The 18,993-nt window shown below is 37.2% G+C and overlaps 3 protein-coding genes across 3 annotated transcripts; 1 reads left to right on the top strand and 2 right to left on the bottom strand.

The window, feature by feature from the left end:
* The first annotated feature begins 9,018 nt into the window (after positions 1-9,018).
* On the top strand, positions 9,019-11,379 carry LOC125220193 (laccase-12-like). Its single transcript, XM_048122349.2, has 6 exons — positions 9,019-9,156; positions 9,241-9,392; positions 9,471-9,715; positions 9,783-9,911; positions 9,989-10,945; positions 11,020-11,379. The coding sequence occupies exons 1-6, from the start codon at positions 9,067-9,069 to the stop codon at positions 11,148-11,150; spliced, it is 1,704 nt and encodes a 567-aa protein (XP_047978306.1). The 5' UTR covers positions 9,019-9,066; the 3' UTR covers positions 11,151-11,379.
* A 271-nt stretch (positions 11,380-11,650) lies between these two features.
* LOC125221174 (protein trichome birefringence-like 33) lies at positions 11,651-13,918 on the bottom strand. The gene is made up of 5 exons (XM_048123297.2): positions 13,743-13,918; positions 12,874-13,045; positions 12,326-12,522; positions 12,066-12,221; positions 11,651-11,987 (listed from the first exon to the last, which is right to left on the bottom strand). Exons 1-5 carry the CDS (start codon positions 13,916-13,918, stop codon positions 11,651-11,653), a joined length of 1,038 nt encoding a protein of 345 aa, XP_047979254.2.
* Positions 13,919-16,145: 2,227 nt separating this feature from the next.
* Positions 16,146-18,193, bottom strand: LOC125219450 (protein trichome birefringence-like 33). Its single transcript, XM_048121424.2, has 6 exons — positions 17,881-18,193; positions 17,581-17,794; positions 17,292-17,463; positions 17,018-17,217; positions 16,772-16,930; positions 16,146-16,668 (listed from the first exon to the last, which is right to left on the bottom strand). Exons 1-6 carry the CDS (start codon positions 18,065-18,067, stop codon positions 16,329-16,331), a joined length of 1,272 nt encoding a protein of 423 aa, XP_047977381.1. The 5' UTR covers positions 18,068-18,193; the 3' UTR covers positions 16,146-16,328.
* Between the last annotated feature and the right edge of the window lie 800 nt (positions 18,194-18,993).

Here is an 18,993-nt window from a genome sequence, read left to right as displayed (position 1 = left end):
GAGCGCAATTGGACATAATAGCAATCCTAACACCACTAGATACTGATCACCATTATCTAAAATATTAGGATTCATCGATTACGAAAAATTCTCACATTTTGATAAATCAAAATAATGCATAATCAATATTGTATGATCAAAGCTAAATGTAATGATTAAGACATATTAATGATCGAGACCTCGTCTTTTAGTAGATAGCAATAAAGACGTGTCTCACCATTAGATTTAGATCCATTCGGTGTGATACACACCAGTGTTATCTTATTTCATTACTGCACCTTTCACGATAGGCAGTCAAAGTCTATCTAGGTTGTGAAATACGCTCTCTTTTGTTAAGTTCTAATCGTGTTACCTTAAAGTGAACGACGCCCACAACTAGTCAACTTAAACAAAAGACTTTGACTTGTTTTATTTCTTATACATTTAAATACGTAAAACAACTATTAAATGTAAAAACATAACACATTGAGATAAAAATAATTTGTTTTATTCATAGAAAAATAAACGAAGAATTTTTATAATATACAAGCACTCGAAAAATGCTTTACAATATACAAAACTCTAACAATTATTATGTCTACATCATATCTCACGTTCAATTTCCGGGAGCTACACACGTTATTCACAGACATGTTTCGTGCGTGTTTAGAGTATGCATATGGACGGATGTACCTAGACAAGTCTCACATTGTTGTTTGTTTGAGGGGCGAACCTAAAAGACCCTGTCCAATTGCCAAGATCGAAGTCCAAGTGGCGGGTGTGAGGAGTTTACGTTTCATCTCTTGAGCATTTTAACTACTCTCTCCGTCCGCCATTAGGAGTCCCGGTCATATTTGCGCACTCGTTTTGAACAAATGATAATAAATAGTTAAAGTGGAGAAATGATTAAGTAAGAGAGAGAATAATGTTGACAAGAGTCTTCTTATCATTATTCTCTCTCCTACTTTATCATTTCTCCACTTTAACTATTTATTATCATTTTTATAAAACGAGTGCACAAAAATGACCAGAACTCCTAATGGCGGACGGAGGGAGTATTAAAATAATAATTTAGCTTCTTTAATAAATATGCCACGATCATATATTCAAAAAGTATATTAAAATTAAATATTTTGTCATTTATACTATCCGACCAAATATCCTCTATTAATATCTCTAATTACATTGGCCTCTCACTTTTCTTGACAAGGGGTAGTGGATGATCTTGGTGGTGGTACACTGGTACTTGTTGCGCAGTTATACAATTCAATTAAACTACTGAAACTAAAAATCTATTAGCTAGCTATCTCTTTTTCAAATGGTAGTTGCAGATTTGAAATAGTAGATTCTAATGACCTAATAAAGCAACTTCCTTTGGTAAGAAAAAAAATTCGACTATCTTTGTTGGTCAGCGCTTTTTAGAAACATTAATTACACATATCTTTGAACAGCATCATAGAGTTGGATTATTTCCGTTTTTGCTTTTCAATTTTATAAATTTTCTTTTACCACTTTAGCTTTAAGACTTTATTTGATGCATTAATCTTATGGTGTGTTTGAAGTTTCATGCAACGAACATACTAACTTTGCAAAATCTCCTTTTCATGGTCAACGAAATCCATCTGGAGTTGTTTTAGTCTAAATTTTGTCACTTAACATTTAACAACCACTTATATAGGGTGGATTTCATTTTACTATTTGAGTTATTTCATTGTTCAAATGAAAATTGAATAAAATTCGCATTAGCATGCACAATTGTTTGTACACCCTTTGGCCTTTTCAATATCGATTTGCAAAAAATTTACAAAATTCTAAATTTGTGCCAGTTTGATAAATTGGGTTGGAACTAAATCAGCACAAAAATTTGAAATTGGATATTATTATTATTCATTTAGATCAATTCACGTGATTTCCCTCCCCAGAATCGCAATTCGATCGAAACCTAATCCTTGGTGAACATGTTTAATTATTTCCAGATTATTATTAGGCAAATTTTGATAATGGAGTTATATTTCAAAAATTAAAAATAGAAATACAGTGTAAAAGTTTGTTCAACCGATATCCAGCTGTCACTAAAAATTGAAGTTCAATTTGTTTAAGAAAAAATCAAGTCCATTTGGCTAACCATCCACCTATTTCACGAATAGCCTTCACACAATTTGATAAGAAATATGGGCGGCGTCCATAATTCTTGAATTTATGTTTTCAATATAATAAAACTCCAAAATACTTTTGACAGTGAAAACTATTGGTTGAGCAAATTATTGAAATTATTATGAATACCATCGAACTTTTTAAAATTTTGTCATATTTTCCCATTTTTGTCTTTTGAGCCAGCAACTAAAAGCCTCTCATTTGCAAAGGCCTACCTGAATTTTAAAACTTTTAATAAATTTCAAGTAATTTAATATAAACGCTTAACCTGGTAGTATATTTTTTATAACAGTCACATTTTCAAAATTTAAGTATTGAGATTATGTCAACCGATAGATGCTCATGGCATGAATTTTTTTTTTTGAGAAAAAAAAAAATTCATGCATTTTTAAGGACATACAAGTATTAAGTCTCGTATTCTCTTTGAATGCAACTTTACAATATACTAGTACTCCTATTATACAAAAATTTGTTATAGGAACTGTGATTTTTTCTCGCATTTTATACTTGGAATCTGTTGAATGTAAAATAGCAATTCGTTATTTATTTATTCATTCTGCGTGATGTTAAATACTCCGTCCGTCCAAAAAAAAAACGACAAACTTGTAAAGGATATGGATTTTAACGTGCAACTGATAAAATAAGAGAGAGAGATGAAAAAGATAGTGGAATGAGTGTTAGTGGATTACGGGGTTCACATTATAAATTATGTGAAGGATTATTATTGTTGATTTTTGACGATTGTAGATGACAAGAACTCAACTATCACAATCGATTACGTGGAAAACTAGCACGAGATCTTTTATTCAATCACCAAGAAGGAATGCACACAATACAATGATGCTGCGAGAACAAACAAAGAACCAAAACTCACAAATCTCAGTGTGAAAATTGAAAGCAACAGCAATGGAATCACACAAGGATCTCACAGCTCAATCTCACTTTCTCTCCTGTTTCTTGTTCTTCTCTATGCGTATCTCAACTGAAGAGTTTCAGCTCCCTCTTTAAAAGGGCTTCCAAATCAACGGTCCAGAGCTTCCGTTTTAATCCTCTTGATCATGGCCGTCTATTTGAGATAGTTACAACTGACTACTACTTGGTTGTTGGGCCTTTGATTCAGCCCACTTCAACTGCTCTCAAACTTGATCATTTCAATGTACATATCTCAACAATCTCCACCTTGGACATGAAAATGATCCAAGTGCTGTCTTCCACCAACCTAACTCCACCTTAATGAGCAACCACACTTACCAGCTTCAAGCAGTGCTTGAATTTTGAAACTGGAAGCGGCTTGGTGAGGGCATCTGCTGCATTGTCCTCAGTCCCCACCTTCTCAACTTTGATCTCACCTCTTTCAATAATGTCCCTGATGAAATGCAATCTGACATCGATGTGCTTCGTTCTTTCGTGATGTACTTGATGCTTTGCCAAGCAGATCGCGCTATTGCTATCGCATAGGATAGTCACTGATACTTGATCTAAACCAAGATCTCCCATCACTCCTTTCAACCATACACCTTCTTTGATAGCCTCAGTTAACGCAATGTATTCCGCCTCTGTAGTTGATAGAGCCACCACCGATTGTAATGTGGATTTCCAGCTCACTGCACTTCCAAACAAGTTGAATACATAGCCCGTTTGAGACTTTCTAGTGTCAACGCTAGACGCATAGTCCGAGTCACAGTAGCCTATCAAGGATTTCTCATCAATATGTTCTGACTTCTTGTATAGGATTCCCAGATTTTTGGATCCCTTCAAATACTTCAAAACCCATTTAAGAACTGTCCAATGTTCTCTACCGTGATTCTTCATAAATCTGCTGGTTACACTCACTGCATGAGCTAGATCAACTCTTGTACATATCATACTGTACATAATGCTCCCAATAATGTTGGAGTATGGTATAGAACTCATTTCTTCCTCCTCTTCTGCTGACTTTGGTGACTGCTCAGTAGATAATTTGAAATGCTGGGCTAATGGTATAGACTTCTCCTTAGAATCTTGCACTTTGAACTTGCTCAGAATCTTTGATATATAATCTGACTGACTTAGCCAGAGTTCTCCCTTGCTTCTTTCTCTTGAGATGTCCATCCCAAGTATCCTCCTTGCTTCACCCAGATTTTTCATCTCAAAATTCTGCCCCAGCTCTCTCTTAATATGCTCAACCTCTTGTAAATCCTCAGCTGCAACTAACATATCGTCTACATAAAGAACTAGGTATGCTGATTTCTTGCCATCTTTGTTCCTGATGTACAAGCAATTATCATAAGCAGACTTCTCAAAACCAATATCAGCCATGTGAGAATCAAACTTCAAGTACCACTGACGACTACTCTGTTTCAAGCCATATATGCTCTTTTTCAAGAGGCACACTTTGTTCTCTTCTCCTTTCACTTCAAACCCCTCCGGCTGCTCCATAAATATGGTTTCTTCTAGCTCTCCATGAAGAAAAGCTGTCTTTACATCCAATTGATGGAGCTCCCAGTTTAGTTGAGTGACTACAGCAAGCAGCACTCTGATTGTGCTGTGTTTTACTACGGGAGAAAAGACCTCGTTGTAGTCAATCCCTTCTTGTTGAGTGTATCCCTTTGCAACAAGTCGAGCCTTGAATCTCACTTCATCATTTTGAGAAGCTTCAATTTTTTTCTTAAAAATCCACTTACAGCCTACTGCCTTTTGAAGATCAGATCTATCTACCAATATCCAAGTCCCATTTCTGAGTAATGAATCAATTTCCTCTTCCATAGCTTTCATCCATCTTTCTTTCTCCATACTTCTCATAGCTTCTCCAAAGTTTGCTGGCTCGTTGAAGATGATGTTTTCTGCCACACATAGAGCAAAAGACAACATATCATAATCACTATATTTCTGGGGCAGCTTGATCTCCCTCCTTGGTCTATCTCTGGCCAATTTATATGAGCCTGCAGAGGCTCCACTAGCAATAGGTGGGACACTTCTTGATGAGCTAGCTGATCCACCAACTACTGGCTCTGATGCTTCTTTATTCAGCAGCTCCACCTCCAGATCAGATCCATCCTCTTTTCTTGCTTGTTCTGAAGGGAGATAGGGCATCTTTGATTCATCAAATATCACATCTCTGCTGATCATAAGCTTCTGAGTAGACTCATTCCATAGTCTGTATCCCTTAACACCATCCTGATACCCCAAGAGAATGCACTTAATTGCCCTTGTCTCTAGTTTCCCTGCCTTCACATGAGCATAAGCTCTACATCCGAATGGTTTGAGTCTACTGAAATCTGGCCTTTCCCCATACCATTTTTCATCTGGGATTTGAAAATCAATTGCAGAGGAGGGGCATTTGTTGATCACTTTAGCTGCAGTCATCACTGCTTCACCCCAGAAACTCTTTGGTGCACCAGAAGCTAGAAGCATGCACCTAACTCTTTCTAAGATAGTCCTGTTCATTCTCTCTGCTACTCCGTTCTGTTGGGGGTTCCTAGCAACAGTTTTATGCCTTTTGATCCCCCTTTCCTTGCAAAAATTATCAAATTCAGCTGAGAGATATTCCAAGCCATTATCAGTTCTGAAACATTTCAGCGATGACCCTTTCTGCTTCTCCACCAACACATGCCACTCTTTGAAACATTTGAAGGCCTCTGATTTTTCTCTAAGTATATATACCCACAACTTCCTTGAAAAATCGTCTATAATAGTCATGAAGTACTTTCCTCCTCCCATGGAGTGGGGCTGAGCTGGGCCCCATAAATCACTATGAGCATAGTCCAATGGGGCCTTTGATGTGTGTTTCCCCTTTGGAAATGGCAGCTTCTTTCCTTTTCCCATGATGCAATCTTCACATTTCTGTTGAGAATCTATATTGTTGCATTGGATGAGACCATTCTTACTCAGTATTCTCATCCCCTTTTGACCAACATGGCCTAGTCTCTTATGCCACACATTAGCATCTACTTGAGAAACAACACAAGCTGCTCCTAAAATAACAGTAGCAGCCAAGTAGTATAGGCTGTTCCTCTTAACTGCAGTCATTATAACCTCAGATCCCTTACAAATTTGAAGACTGCCTTCTGCAGATCTAAACTGACATCCTTTTGATTGAAGAACCCCCAAGGAGATCAAATTCCTTTTAATTTCTTGAATTAGTCTCACTTCTGTGAGTACTATCAAGGAGCCATCCTCAAGTCTGAGCCTAATCTTCCCCATTCCTTGAATTGTGCAACTCTGATTGTTGCCAAGCAATACCGAGCCTTGAGCACTGTGAAACTCCTCAAACCATTCTCTGTGAGAACAGACATGAAAGCTGCAGCCCGAGTCAATTATCCATTTCTCCCCCACATCTGATTCCACAATATTCAAAACTCTCATCGGCTCGACCTCTTCTACAACATCAGTTGATGCTTGCGCTTGGGCTTCTTCATTTTGTTTCTTTTTCCAAGAAAAACAGTTCTTCTTCAAGTGACCGGGCTTCTTGCAATAATGACAAGATCTAGTTTCCTTTTGCACCTCCTTTTCCTTGGATTTCTGGTGCTGAAACTTGTTCTTGCCTTTACCCTTGAATTTCTTGACAGTTAGAACATCTCCTGCCCCTTCTTGCACACTCCCATTCCTCTGAAGATCCTTCGTCTTGAGGGCTGACTGGACTTCAGTGAGAGTGATGGCTTTCTCCCTTCCATAGAGCATAGCATCCCTCAATTGCTCAAAAGATTTCGGCAATGCATTAAGAAGAGCAATGGCCTTATATTCCTCATTCATCTTAGCGTCAACATTCTCAAGATCATCAATCAATTTATTAAACTGATCTAACTGCTCGCTAATTGAACGATCATCAACGAATCTGAAAAAGTAAAGTCTCTGTTGGAGGTATAACCTGTTTGCGAGCGATTTAGTCATATAAAGGTCATCAAGCTTCTTCCACATCGCTGAGGCCGTCTCCTCCCTCGCTACTTCTCTCAGAACCTTATCATCCAGATTCAAAATGATTGCGCTGTGAGCTTTCTTCATAATCTCGGTCTGCTTGGCCGTCGGCTTCTCCCCCGGCTCAATTGGATCGAGTGCCTCCGACAGGCCTTGATGAGTGAGAAGCGCCTTCATCTTTATCTTCCATAACCCGAAATCATTCCTCCCGTTGAATTTCTCCGCCTCGTACCTCGCCATCGCCATCTACGACTGTCGGCTTCCCACAGACGGCGCCAATTGTTGATTTTTGACGATTGTAGATGACAAGAACTCAACTATCACAATCGATTACGTGGAAAACTAGCACGAGATCTTTTATTCAATCACCAAGAAGGAATGCACACAATACAATGATGCTGCGAGAACAAACAAAGAACCAAAACTCACAAATCCCAGTGTGAAAATTGAAAGCAACAGCAATGGAATCACACAAGGATCTCACAGCTCAATCTCACTTTCTCTCCTGTTTCTTGTTCTTCTCTATGCGTATCTCAACTGAAGAGTTTCAGCTCCCTCTTTAAAAGGGCTTCCAAATCAACGGTCCAGATCTTCCGTTTTAATCCTCTTGATCATGGCCGTCTATTTGAGATAGTTACAACTGACTACTACTTGGCTGTTGGGCCTTTGATCCAGCCCACTTCAACTGCTCTCAAACTTGATCATTTCAATGTACATATCTCAACAATTATTTATTGAAAAACTTTCTATATTTAGACTATGTCTAATTTTGGAGCACAACTCAAAATGGTAAATTCTAGGGACAAAGGGAGTATGTGTTTATGTGTAAGACAACTAATATATGTACCGAGATATGATCCGTTGCTAATTTTCTTAAGTTGCTAACTCATCAATGCAGTATATTAAAAATGTCAACACGATAATATTGAAATATTAACATAAACTTAGTTGATATTTTATACATCGTGTTGACATTGATATTTATATAAAAATGTTAATACAAATTTGTGTAGATATTTTAATGTGATTGTATTGACATTTTTAATATAGTTTGTTAATGAGTTAGCAAGTTAGCAATTTAAGAAAATTTAGCACTATAACGCAACAGCCCTGTGTGTACATCTGTGTATATTAGTCAGTATTTCAGCATAACTAATTATTTACACTTACTTCATCCCTCTTTGTACTTCATTATTAATATTATGAGTTCTACTTTCTCCTATTTTTGATAAATATATAAACTTTTATTTATTATACTATTTGTGTTCGGATCTTGAAGCCTATTGATGGTACACTTAGGGTGTTTAAAGATAATTACACTTAGTTTTATGATGCAACAAAAGATTATTGATCTCACTCCACATAGTGTATTTAACTTGGAGGAAACAAAGAAGTTGATTAGAAAGTATTAATTTTGCGTATCAGCTCTAAATTTTCTAGAATACACAAATATTTGCAATTAACTTGTCGTTTTGTTTTGGTTTAGACTAATCCAATAATTTCATCACTACCTTAGCCTCATCCAACTTTTTTTTTCCAAACTTAGATAAACTAACTTATCATCGTTTGGCTTGGTAGTTTAAGACATCAAAATACAAGTTTTCCAACATAAAACGATATCTCATTTCGTATTTCAATATACTAATATACACACTTCAACCATATACATATGTTATTCTAAAAATATCAATTTGTATGTGCATGTGTTTTGTGTTTAACAACATCAATTTTTGGGTGGGAAAAATGAAGATGAGAAATGTATCAAAAAATAGTCATCCTCTAATAAACTCCTAACTCAAGATCACAAGACTTGTAAAATGAAAATTTCTTGATTGTGATCATGATCAACCAGTGGGTGCAACAACTTCACAAAGTTAATCTACACTAATCTGACTATCTTAACCTAATCTGCCAACCTCAAATCCACCCTATTCTTGTGTATACTATATAAAAGCAATTCCCACTCTCTCACACTCCAAATGCTCAATCATACCTTCTTTAATTTTCAGCTAAATACAAACACTAATTAAGTGAAATAAGATGGGAGGACTCAGCATCTCACTCTGTTCTTGTTTCATCTTATTGCTCCTCTCCACAGCAAATGCCAAAGTCCACTACCACGATTTCATCGTACGTTTCTAACCGCCCTAACTAACTAACTCGTAGTATATCATTTGCTCATTCATGAGGTTTACTATATGTCTTGTGAAACAGGTGCAAGCAACCCCAGTGAAGAGGCTGTGCAAGACTCAAAACGCGATCACGGTTAATGGAATGTTCCCGGGGCCCACACTGGAAGTGAACAATGGCGATACTCTAGTGGTTAACGTCGTCAACAGAGCCCAGTACAATGTAACCATTCACTGGTAATGTATAAACCATTATGTCTATCTCAAAATCAGTAATCTGAAATGGAGCGATTAATTGTTTCGTATTTATCATAGGCACGGTGTGAGGCAGATTAGGACTGGATGGGCTGATGGACCGGAATTTGTGACTCAATGCCCTATAAGGCCGGGAGGGAGTTACACTTACCGGTTCACCATCCAAGGACAAGAAGGTACTCTTTGGTGGCACGCGCACAGTTCCTGGCTCAGAGCTACCGTCTATGGAGCTTTGATCATTCGCCCGAAACAAGGAGACTCGTATCCCTTCCAAAAGCCAAAGCGCGAAACTGTCCTCCTTCTTGGTAAGTAAAGTAACCACACCTCTGAATACTTATAAAATTGTGACTCATGTCAATGTTAATATATCAGGTGAATGGTGGAATGCTGATCCAATCGCGGTTATTAGACAAGCCATGAGAACAGGAGCCGCTCCCAACGTTTCCGATGCTTACACAATCAATGGCCAGCCTGGAGACCTCTACAATTGCTCTAGTGAAGGTTGGTTTATGGAAAATGACAGAATTTGAAATAACTAATTGCTTATTATGACACATTTGACTATCCATCTGATGCAGATACAGTGATAGTGCCTGTGGACTCTGGCGAGACGAATCTCGTCAGAGTTGTGAACGCCGCGCTGAACCAGCAACTCTTCTTGAAAATCGCCAATCACAAGCTGACGGTGGTTGCAGCTGACGCCTCTTACGTTAAGCCCTTCACCACCTCAGTGCTCATGCTCGGGCCAGGCCAGACCACCGACGTCCTAATCACCGCTGATCAGCCGCCTGCGAGATACTACATCGCAGCAGAAGCCTACGCTAGTGCACAAGGCGCACCATTCGATAACACCACAACTACAGCCATCCTCGAATACAAATCTGCCCCCTGCCCGGCTAAAGGCGCCAATGCCAAGCCAGTCATGCCAAGAATGCCAGCTTTCAACGACACTGCTACCGCCACTGCCTTCACAACCAGCTTCAGAAGCCCGAGACGAGTTGAAGTGCCCACTAAGATCGATCACAACCTCTTCTTCACCGTTGGACTAGGCCTCAACAACTGCCCCCCCGGCGCCAGTAGAAGTACCTGCCAGGGTCCGAATGGCACTCGTTTTACCGCCAGCATGAACAACGTATCTTTCGTGCTGCCATCCACCTTGTCCTTGCTTCAAGCGCATCAACAGCGCGTGCCTGGTGTCTTCACCACAGACTTTCCAGCAAGCCCTCCCGTAAGATTTGATTATACCGGGAACGTCAGCCGCTCACTCTGGCAGCCTGTTCTGGGGACTAAACTCTACAAGTTACGATATGGAGAAACAGTGCAGTTAGTTCTACAGGGAACAAGCATCTTCACCGCCGAAAACCACCCAATCCATCTCCATGGCTACGACTTCTACATACTTGCTGAAGGATTCGGAAATTTCAATCCAAGTAGAGATTCAGGCAAATTCAATCTCATAGACCCTCCACTACGGAACACAGCAAGTGTCCCGGTCGGTGGATGGACAGTAATCAGATTCTTGGCAGACAATCCAGGTTGGTTTTGATTGAGACTCATTCATAGTATATAAAATTTCCAATGCTCTAACAAAAACTTGAACTTCAAACAGGGGTATGGCTAATGCACTGTCACTTGGATGTTCACATTGGGTGGGGTCTAGCAACGGCTTTCCTAGTAGAGAACGGTGTTGGCGAACTGGAGACACTCGAAGCGCCTCCACCCGATCTTCCAGCTTGCTAGCTAACCTTGATCATTTCTTTCTGTCCTGCAAGAAGGGCAGCCAATATTTTTCAACCACACACCATATGAGTTTTATTGTTGTTTGTTTTTACCCAACATTTGGGGCTACATTCTACTTTTTCCTTTCCATTTAATTACTTTACTTACATATATACATCACCCTCAAGTTCTTAGATAACATATAGTTATACTGTTTTTCATTGCCATTAAATATACCTTCTTAATTATATTTTGTTACAAGCTTTCTTAGTAGCTCTTCTGTACAATCTTAATGGAACAAAAACTTGCACGTCGTGGAACCAAGTTATGCGATTTGAATCCTTGTACGTTGATAACGGACAATATTTTTTTTTCAATAGTTTTTTAATCGATACTGCAATTGAATTAATTCTGAATTGGCTTGATATCACCTCGGAAGGTCACAAATTGGAATTTTAATGAATAATTATATGGAGTAGTACAGAAAGAAATTATTTGAGTGGAAAAATAAAGTTGTATTACTAAATGGAAAAGAAGAGCTTAACAAAGAAAAGGTGGTTCCATACATCTTGAACTCCCGGCAAGCACCAATGTATGCAATCAGCGTACGGAATTGGATTGGCGCGTTGCTGGGGCGTTAAGGGGCGTCGAAACGCTTTGTAGATGGAAGTGTGCGCGTCCTTGCGTTGGCTGGTGAGCTGGGTGATGTTAAGGAACGTGACTGGAACTTCGGATTTGCTTAATTCTTCATTAATTATGGGATACAAGCTTGGTGATGCTCCCACGTAGCTTGGATCCTCGATCATCGTTGTCTCGTTGTAGCAGTTGCCTTTTCGATCTCCGCCCCATTTAAAGCTCCTTTATCAACAAAGTGGCTAACATCAAAAACCTATAAAATGAGGCATGATAGGTTCAAAGCAACATTATATTAATTACCTTTGATGAGTAACTGACAAGCCTGCGAAAAATAGTCTTGTTTTGTTAGAATCAATATTCTCGTTTATCCATTCTATCAACTTCTTCAGCGCAAGACGATAACCATCCTCCATTGATAACTTTACCGTCTCCCTCTTTTCGTCGAACGACCCTTTCCTTGATAAGCGAAACGACCCGCGTGATAGGGAAGATGTGCTGACTTGATACATAATAGTAGTACTGACTTATTTTGATTTAATTGAAATTAAATAATGACTTACAATAATACATTGATGCCTTCGACCCACCAAATGTAAGTGTTGAAGAGGATTATGTCAGCTCCCTTCCAATATTGGCCATGCTTGTCAATAGATTCATTTCGGATAATTCTGAAATCCACCTTGTGCATTTTGGGGTCATCTGCGTTTGATTCTACTAAAAATGGAGTCCAATAGTACTCTATTGTTGCATTATAATCCTGATTAATGTATATATTATCATGCCATATAATGTCACAATATTCATTTATGTGCAAAATGGAACTACTATACTTTTAAGAAAGTAGTACTAGGGATATAATCAGTTGATAACTATCTTAAATTGATAACTGACAACTATGTCAATAACCTTTATACATGTCAATACGATGACATTTGTATGTCAACTAAATGTTGTTGACATACGTATACCTTCTGATGAGATGTAAGCATCTTTGTGCTGACATTTAAAACGTAGGTTGTTGAAATAGTTGTCAGTTATCAATTTAAGATAGTTGTCAATCTAACAGTACCCTGTATTAATATGTATAAATAAATAAATGGAAAGAGACCTTGGCTGTGAAAATGGATAGGGAATGAATGACTTCCAAGGATTGAGCATGTTGTGGTATGGCTTGGTGAAGAAGACAAACCAATGAGGTAAATTGACCTCTCAATAGAGAATCTCCCACCATAATCATTCTCTTCCCTCTAAGCTCTTCCAACATCATTGTTGCGTTAAAACTGCAACAAATATTCTTCATTATTATTATATTATCTTCCTCTTATAATACATTGTATAAAATCATTAATATCCATTTATGTCCATCTATATTGTGTATGAAACGTTCGCACTGATTTTGTTACTATGCATAGATAAAAGAGAATGGTAAACATTTATCGTATCCCACCATGGAGTTGTGATATATGTAAAACTCAATCTTATTGTCCACAGAACCATACCCGGATGTCATTTTTAGACAATGCAGAGGTCATTCGTAGTCCATTTTTAGGTCATGATAGTAAACATGACCTAAAATGATCTAAAAATGACATCCGTATTTTCAAATCCAGATTTTATAAAATGACCTAAAACAAACTAATAATGTTATACAATGACCTAAAACAAACTAACAATGATGGGTTCGACGACACTAAAAATTAGTTCGACATTGATTATAAACCTCCCCCAGCATGACCTACTATTAACTCCCCCGTTCTATAACTATTTATTACTACTACAAAAATAAATAAATAAAAATTGGCAATTTATAAAAAATCCCACTTATAATTTAACACTTAAAATTAGAAATTTTTAAAAGTCATAGTATGTATCACTAAAAAATTAATACATCTTTCACCAAAAAAAAAAAAATTAATACATCAATTATTATTAAACTTTAAAAGTGAAATGAAATGGAGTAATAGACCAAAAATGGACCTAGGGATAGAACAGGCGTTAGGTTGCCATCTCCAGTAGCGGTAGTCCTTATCCGGGCGGCCGTGGCGGAGACACGTCAGCTGTTGGTCCATGTACGGGCAGTCCGATTCCTCGTACGACGGCTGATTGAAATCCCGGACCCACCTCCCGCCATATATATCACACTTGTGCTTCATCTCTAACACCAACAAATGACTAAAAATTAGCCAAAACAATGTGTGTTCGATAATTAGAAAAAATGAAGAGATTCTTTTACCATCATGTGGAAGGGGGCGGTGGTGATCGTATAATCGAGAGACGTAACACAAGGCGGAGAGGTAAATCACAACGGCAGAGAAAATAAGGCCGAATAACGCAAAATGAGAAAGGATGGTGGACGAAGACGACGACGACGAAGGTGGCGGCCAAGGCTTCATCACAATGTTTGCTCCTACTTTCTACGTCTTTTTTTTCATTTTTTTGGATAGTCTTCTATTATGATGCAGAAACGTTATTTATATAAATGTTAGGCTTTGATCATTGGAAATGAAATATTGTTTCCTTGTTCAGGTGATACTCCTAATAAAGATATCAAAAACTGATTTTTATAAAATAAGTAACAATATATCCAATTGCACTATAAAAGTTTATTACGAAAAATAAAATGTTAAATTATAGTATCATACCGTACAAAAGTAAATTATTAAGAAATTATATACGTACCTCGCTTTCGAATAAGTAACCTAAATGATTATTTTTTTACGTGACATATATGAATTGAATTTGAAAATAATTATTACAGCCCCTGATTGATGATTGCATTGGTAAAAAAAAAATTACTATTTAATTAAAGGACTAGGCGAAAAAATAGTGGGTTTAAGTAATCAACTACGTACGTGGGTTTTGTACTGGGCCGAATTGACTAATTCAGATATTAACTCATAAATGGATTAAGGCCTCCGTAATTTTGGGCCTTTGCTTTTTTTTGCTGGGCCATGCAGGAATAGAATAATCAATAATTGCTGCGGCAGAGGACAACGGCTGTGCCTTAGTTTTTGTTTTAATAGGTCCTTATATTTCATAATATTTTTATCAGGTCCTTGTACAATTTTTCGTTTTAGTAGGTTCTTATACTTTTATCATAACTTTCATTAGGTCCTTGTACAATCTTTTATTTTAGGAACTTTTTTACATTTATCTTGGATAATAATCTAAATTTAATTAAACTTAATGAACTTTTTAATATTCCATTATTTAACTTAGCATAGTCTATAAAGATAATATCATCTTGTTATCCAATAATCTCAATAAGTTGTAGAGAATAATAAAAAGATTAACCGTGATGATTGAAGATTAAAATCGAAGTAATTTTTTTAGAATAACTATCCGAATTTTCAATTGATTATTTATATTTATATTGAAAGATACGTTTTCCTAAATATTTATAATCATAAGATAAGTTAAATAATAAAATTAAAAGGTTCATTAAGTTTAATTAAATATAAATTATTATCTAAGATAAAAGTAAAAGAATCTCTTAAAATAAAAAATTGTATAAGGACCTAATAAAAGTTATAATCAAAGTATAAGGACCTACTAAAACAAAAAATTGTTATGGGAATGTGATGAAATTTATGAGAAAGGTATAAGGACTTATTAAAACGAAAAAATTGTACGAGGACCTAATGAACAGTTTGATTAAAGTATAAGGACCTAAGAATGTGTTTTGCATATTATTAATTCATTATTTAAGACAGTACGTGGATGGTTATGCTTTTTGTTAATTATCATATTATTAATTTATTATTTAAGACATACTAATAAATTAGGATGGTTTTGCTTTTTGTCGCGATTTTAATATCAATATATTATAATAATTTTATCCAAGGTGTACCATCTACGGTAGCTTCCTAACGCAATGATATTTTTAGAAAATTAAAGAAACTAAGCTTAGTTTTGCGTCAAGATATAAATACCGTATTATTATTTTAGTTTATTTTACTGGTATTATTATTTAAAGAAAGAAGGTGAAGGGTAGTAGGGTACAATTTGGATGGATATGCTCTTGCTGGCAGTCTTAATATTAATCTATTGTAATTTTCGAACTAAACTCTAATCTTGGAACGTTGTGCGGAATTACTCAAGGTCAACCATCTACCCAACGCATGGATATTTAATTTTTAGAAAATAAAATAAATACTACATGTACTTATTAAGAAATGTAATGTGAATTTTCGATACAAACTTTATATACAGATGAAAATAGTATATTCAATTTGAAAGCTAGGATAAATTAGTAGTAATAGTATTTTTTTTTAATTTATACAAAGTGAAAGTATGAGCAATGAATAGAGGATATATTCGGCTTTCTAAGCAAATTCAGATTTTGATTTTGTTTAGATTTTGTTTAACTTATACATAGTATTATAGTAAAGTAGTAGTATAATTTAAACAACAGGATACAATCTCTAGTACCTTACTTCTATCTTCTCATATGAGCTAACGGAGATTTTTTTTGTTTAAAAAAAATCAATATAATTTGCCTCGGATGCCAAGAATTAATGACTATACAAATTGTGATGGTTGAAACTTGAAAGCATCCATGAATCATGGATAGAAAAGCTTAGCAAAAAGAAGCTCATTCCAAGTATCTTGAAGGCCAGGCAAACACCAATGCGTGCAATCCGCGTAGCTGACCGGATTGGCGAGCTGCTCCGGTGTCAACGGGTTCCATTGCTTCTTGTAAATGGATGTGTGTGCATCCTTTCTGTAGCTCGACATCTGCGTGATGTTGAGGAACGTGATCGGATACCTCGACTTCCTAAACACTTCCCCTATCACATTCATCACACTCTTCCTACTGTCTGATCCCCAGTAGTTTGGATCATCTATCATTTCACTCTGATTGTAGCAGTTTCCCTTCTCGCTCCCTCCCCAGTCGATCGCCCTGTCATGTCATGTAGTAATATTAATTATTCGTATTAATTACAAAAAAAAAAAAAGAGTAATTAATTGAACATGATCGTGTCATTGTTATGAGTCTGACTAACTTTGCGTGGGTAGGCGACATGCTGGTGAAGAACACTCGGGTGTTGTTAGGATCCATGTTTCTCTTGGCCCATCGCAGCATCGTTTTCATGGCCATCCGGTAGGCATCCTCTGTTGGCACCTCTGCTATGTCTCTGTCTTCGCTGCCCAAGGTTGCTTGTCTGTTCGCAAAAGTAAAGTAAATCACTCCTCCAACATATATATTTATATTTGTTGTTTACGGATTGATGATTAGTTTGGCGACATACAGTATCTTGAACTTGAGGCCAGTCATCCACCAGAGATAGGTGTTGAACACCATTATATCGACTCCTTTCCAGTGCTTCCCGTGCTTGTTGATGGACCCCTTCCGCACCAGCCTGTCGCTTATTCTGTGCACGATTGCATCATCCGAGTTTGACTCTAGGAGAAACGGTGCCCAGTAGAATTCAATTGTCGCGTTGTAATCCTGTAAACGCAATTCATTTTTTTCTTTTCCCAACACAAATGTACTAGTATAATATAAATGTTACTAGTATCTACCTTGGCCGAGAATATCGTCAGCGAACCGTTGGTGGTCATAGATTTCCGGTCTTCGGGTATGATCTTGTGGACGAGGCAGACCATCGAGACGAACTGGCCCCGGTTCAGAGAGTCCCCCACGAACATCATTCTCTTGCCTCGAAGAGTTTCCAGCATTAATGTCGCGTTGAAACTGTCGCGTTTAGTTTCATAGAAAATGAAACTCTATTCCCATAATAATTTTGAATAGGAGAAAAAGCACAGGACGCTTCACTTTTTGAAGCGCTGGTTTAAAAAAAAAAGAAACAACCTTGGGAGAGAGCAGGCGTGAGGCTGCCATCGCCAATGCTGGTAGTCGGTGTCAGGCCGGCCGTGCTCCTGACACGTCAGCTGGGGCTGGATGTACGGACAGTCAGCCTCCTCGTATAACGGGTGGCGGTCGTCCCACACCCACCGCCCGCTGAATATGTCGCAGCCGCTCTCGCCCTCTCCCAGGGCGAAAGCCAGCTTTTCAACCTTCTTCTCTTAACACCACAAAAAAAACACAAATAAGTTAGCCTTTAAGCCACACTCAACTCAACTCGACTCGACTCGAATCAAATCAACTCACTTGATTTTGTTGGCGACGACAAGCTCGGGTAAGGGCGGTAGTCCTCGAATTGGCCGCCGAAGATGCAGTTGAAGTCCTCGCCGTAGAGGATCGTGACGAACAAAATGAAAGCGAGAAGGGTGAAAAGGTACGGCGACAGCCGCCCCTTGCGGAGGAGGGCGGCGGAGGAAGACGGTGGCGCCTTCATTTTTTGTGTTTATAATACGTGACAAGTGAGTGTGGTTTTAATAAATACAAGTGAGCAATAGTTGCAATTTCTGATTCCAACAGTTTCTTTGCTGGATTAGTAAAATTGCTTTTGGTTATGATTAGCTAATGTGAAGTGAAACACAAGGAATATTAATATTTAGTTTAGTTTTAGTTTTGCATCAAGATTCAATTATGGTAGTATTATTTTATTTATGGTAGAAGGTGGAGGGTTCATTTGGATGCATTAGAGAGTTTGATACTGACTGATTAAATTAATTTGGATTTTGGTGGAAATTCTTGGGATTAATTATTTAATTTTCAAAATCTTGTATGGTTGTGCGGCAATGATTTTCCAAGGTCAACCATCTACCTAATGCATGGATTTTTATTTTTTCTATTTTTCGGAAATTAAAACACATTGGGTTGGAATTTTATTCATATTTTTGGTTGTAATATTAATATTAAAACACATTTGATGAAAATACTAGCTAGATATGCACAATTTGAGTGCAATGAGCAAGAATAATATTATTATTAAATTAAATGTATTTCTTCAGAGAAATATAACTCTGATCATTCTCATGTACTTTTTGAGTAATTTATATGGACTAATATAACTCTATATGTGTGTGAAAATCAAATGATTAATAGCAATGATGGAAGGACAGAAGGGAAAACCTTACAACTTTGCTTGGCTTCAAAGACAAGTGTTTTATTGGAAAGACGATAAATCATTTTCTTCACTTTTGGGTCATGTAATTGAATAAGTAGGTGTTTGGAAAAACAAGATAGATAAAATTATATAAAGTGTGACGACATGATGAAAGGATTTTTGGTATTGGTAAGGATTTGGTGGGGTGTAACTGTGCTTTTGGTGAAACTTCAACTTCAGTAGTTGGGAATAGCCCCAAATTTCGTGATTTG

This window comes from Salvia hispanica, chromosome 1 (genome assembly GCF_029641045.1).
Source record: "Salvia hispanica isolate PSC_SH4W2 chromosome 1, Shi_PSC_v1, whole genome shotgun sequence".
NCBI lineage: Eukaryota > Viridiplantae > Streptophyta > Magnoliopsida > Lamiales > Lamiaceae > Salvia > Salvia hispanica.
Note: the sequence above shows the minus strand (reverse complement) of the source record. Positions and strands in the feature narration are given on the sequence as shown.